General features: G+C 49.7%; 1 protein-coding gene across 1 annotated transcript; it reads left to right on the forward strand.

Moving 5' to 3' along the window:
* Positions 1-1,003: 1,003 nt before the first annotated feature.
* Positions 1,004-2,204, forward strand: LOC121990406 (momilactone A synthase-like). The gene is made up of 2 exons (XM_042544540.1): positions 1,004-1,188; positions 1,289-2,204. Exons 1-2 carry the CDS (start codon positions 1,151-1,153, stop codon positions 2,052-2,054), a joined length of 804 nt encoding a protein of 267 aa, XP_042400474.1. The 5' UTR covers positions 1,004-1,150; the 3' UTR covers positions 2,055-2,204.
* Positions 2,205-3,735: the final 1,531 nt, after the last annotated feature.

Consider the following 3,735-nt stretch of genomic DNA (forward strand, 5'->3'; position numbering starts at 1 on the left):
ATTAATATCGTTTTACGGAGATAGTGTTAAACACTAACCTTGACGATTTCAGTTTGCATCCTTTCCAACAGCAATCCTCGACAGCTCCAATAATCATAAAGTGACTACGATCACACCGAAACCAACTGTTCATCGTTAAAGACAATCGGAGTAGATAATATTTTCTCAAGAAAAAACTCACCTCACCTTAAGTTATTTAATGGTCGATTATAAATTGATCAAATAAATTTTTTTTCTCTTCGTATAATTTTAAAACGGATTGTTAAAGATATTTGGAACGAAGGTAATATTAGAAAGGAGGATAAGCGACTAAACTCTCGACACCGCGACTAAACTTACTACAGTGTGCACTTTATAGTCATGTACAAACGAGCTTATCTTATAAGGATGGGACCATTGAGGGTTAAGGATGGGCCGGCCATTGAGGGTGGGTCATGCATGTTTTATTTATCAAAAATGTGGTTGGCATGAATTAAACGAAGAAATGGACGCTAACTAAGTCCAGTTTGATATAAAATTCGACAACATGTTGGCTTCTTGTGAAATGGAAATATATATAGTCCAGTAGTTAAATTTTCTAGCGATTAAATTGCTAGTGTTTAGCTGATTTTACTACTCCTCTTTACTCTTTTTTTTCAATCTTTTTATCCTTCTTTTTTGTTGATAAACTAAATGGTCAACTCTTCAAGATGTGATCGGTTCTCGGCCCATAAAAATTTCTAAAATAAATTCAAAAGTGCAAGTATCTCATCCTAGGAGTTAATGTCCCAGGTTTATCATCCCAACAAATAGCTGTCAGACTTTCACAAAGATGCACTGAACATGGTTGCCGCTGTACAGCAGCCTGGGGGCCCTTTTTCAATCTTTTTCACTAGACTTTCAAGAAGATATTCGTCATCAATAAATTAAATAGCTGTCCAGACTAACCTGTCTAACAAATTGAATTATTGAACTACAGTAGTGTTCCTTTTAATTTGGATTAGTGCTCCAAGCATTAATGAGAAGCACGGTCATTTGTTCTTCGTGATATTTTGAAGTGAGAAACACGAGTTAATTAGGTTAATTATCAAGCATGAGTTTGTATAAAAAGGCACGATGGCAGTAGCAAGATGCACTGATCATTGGGACATTAACATCTGTTGAACACACTATGGCAAGCTCCTTCCTTCTCTCCTCTGTAGCAAAAAGGTTATTTGTCAAACCATTTGATTAATTCCTCATTTTTCTTCAATTTTCATGTTCATGACTTCAGATTCCTGCTTCAATCTTGCTTTTGTTGCATAAATAGGCTCGAAGGGAAGGTGGCCTTGATCACCGGCGGGGCGAGCGGCCTCGGCGAGTGCACCGCCAAGCTGTTCGCCCGCCTCGGCGCTCGAGTAGTCGTGGCGGACATCCAAGACCACAAAGGCCACGTCCTGTGCGACTCACTCGGCCCGGACACTGCCTCCTACGTCCACTGCGACGTCACCAAGGAGTCCGACGTGGCAAGCGCCGTCGACGTCGCCGTCGCCCGGCACGGGAAGATCGACGTCGTGTTCAGCAACGCCGGCGTCGCGGAACCGAGGCAGAAGTCGTTCCCGGACTGCGAGGTGGATGACTTCCAGCGGTTGATGTCGGTGAACGTGACGGGGGTGTTCCTGGCCACCAAGCACGCGGCGAGGGTGATGACGCCGGCGAGGCAGGGGAGCATCGTAATCACCGCGAGCACCGCGTCGACTATTGCAGGATTGGTGCCGCACGCATACACGTGCTCGAAGCACGCGGTGGTGGGGCTGATGAAGAGCGCGGCCGCCGAGCTGGGCAAGCACGGGATTCGGGTCAACTGCGTGTCGCCGCACGGGGTGGCGACGCCGCTGGCGATGGCATCGTTTGACTTAGACAAGGAGGCCTTTGAGGCCACGATTGAGAGGTCGGCCAACCTAAAAGGGGTGAGGCTTGGAGCGGAGGACGTGGCGGAGGCGGTGGCGTACCTCGCCGGCGACGAGTCCAGGTACGTGAGCGGCGTCAATCTGCTGTTGGACGGAGGCTTCACCATCGCCAAGGGATTGGCGTAGATGGAACCGAAGCTATCGAGAATGAATTTCTCCATTCACTTGATGCTCGTGCTATTACTCTTACTCATATTTTGGCTTTCCGAACTAATTCATGTATTGTATAATTTGTGTGTGAATTTCTAATCTTATGGTGTCCTTTTGTCTGTTATATATTTGTTGATGATCCGACGATAAGAATGGGGGATCCACTTCCTGAAGGGTCTCAGCTTGAGGACGGATGGAGGGCTGACTAAGCGGTTAATGGCCGCGCCGAGCAGCTGAGTAGGTCCGAGCGGAATCAAAGATAACCCAGTCATGGGTTGGGGTTTCCGACGCCAAGGCGGGAGAACCGAATGGCCGAGCGGGGCGTCTGCCCGGCTGGGACCGAAGGGCCGAGCGGGTGGTCCGTTCGGCCAGGATAAGGGCGAGGGTACGAAGGTTAGCCGAGCGGCCTATTCGTTTGGCTCAGGATATGGGATGTCAATAAAGGCATGTTTGATGATTACGCCGTACACAAGAGTGCATGATGGAGGATCTCGCCGTCACATCATGGAGAGGTTGATACAGTAGCGGTATGGCCTTATGAACGTCTTTCTGACAGACCCATACCTGGGCATGGTCGAAAGCAGGTGATTGCTTTGATTGGCGCGCCCAGGCATCTTCGAGAGGTCTATATAAGGTCTCCATTTCTTCACCGGAGGTATGCGAGTCTTCATCCTAAGGCCACCTTTTTGTTATTCCTCGCCTGACTTGAGCGTCGGAGGGCCGTCGCGGGACACCCTCCCGGCTCGGTTTTCCTGCAGGTTCGCCGGAGCACTCGAGGATCCAGCAGCCGTCGATTCGCTCTCGGATAGGATCAAATTGGCGTCGTGGGAACGCACTTGTATCCGAGTGCAATGGATGAGGTCGGACGACAACACACGGTGGCGCTTTCAGCAGAAGAACTCGACGCTCTGGTCGAGAGGGCCGCCAAACTTGTGGAGCAAAACAGAAAGCGGGCGGCCGAAGCGAGCAACAAGCAACATCTCGTAGGTCGGGTGGCCGAGCAAGCACCTCAAGCCACCGTCGCATTCCATCGGCCTTATTTCGCACCCCTGACCCGCTCGAAGAGATAGAGGATCTTCTTCGGACGAAATGCCAAGGCGAGATGACGAAAAGGAAAGCTCGAGCGGACTCATCTCCGAGCGGATCAATCGCCAATTCTCGGAGGCTATTCTACGAGACCCTCTACCCAAGCACTACGTGCCTCCGACGATCACGAGTACAACGGAACAACGGACCCGGATGATCATCTGGGTAAGTTTGATAACACACCTACACTCCATCAATATACGATGGAGTAAAGTGCCGCCTTCCTTACAACTCTCTCGGGATCGGCTCAACGGTGGTTTCGGAGGCTGCCGGACGGATCCATCACTAGCTTCAAGGACTTCCGAACGGCCTTCCTCCACCACTTCGCCAGCAGTCGACGTTATCAGAAGACAAGTGTCAACTTGTTTGCCATCAAGCAAGAGCCGAGAGAGTCACTTCGAGCTTACATCCAGCGATTCAATCAAGTGGCGATGGATATTCCAACGGCCACAGCGGAGACGATGATGAATGCCTTCACTCAAGGCCTTGTGGATGGGGACTTCTTCCGGGCGCTCATCCGAAAGCCGCCCCGAGATTATGATCACATGCTACATCGAGCCAACGAATACAT

The sequence above is a fragment of the Zingiber officinale genome, chromosome 6B (genome assembly GCF_018446385.1).
Source record: "Zingiber officinale cultivar Zhangliang chromosome 6B, Zo_v1.1, whole genome shotgun sequence".
In the NCBI taxonomy this organism is placed as follows: Eukaryota; Viridiplantae; Streptophyta; class Magnoliopsida; order Zingiberales; family Zingiberaceae; genus Zingiber; species Zingiber officinale.

Excerpts from the sequence above, each read along its gene's own strand:
- LOC121990406 (XM_042544540.1), top strand. The coding sequence starts at position 1,151 with ATGGCAAGCTCCTTCCTTCTCTCCTCTGTAGCAAAAAG. Across the intron at positions 1,189-1,288 it reads CTCTCCTCTGTAGCAAAAAG|GCTCGAAGGGAAGGTGGCCT; the intron begins GTTATTTGTCAA and ends TTGCATAAATAG.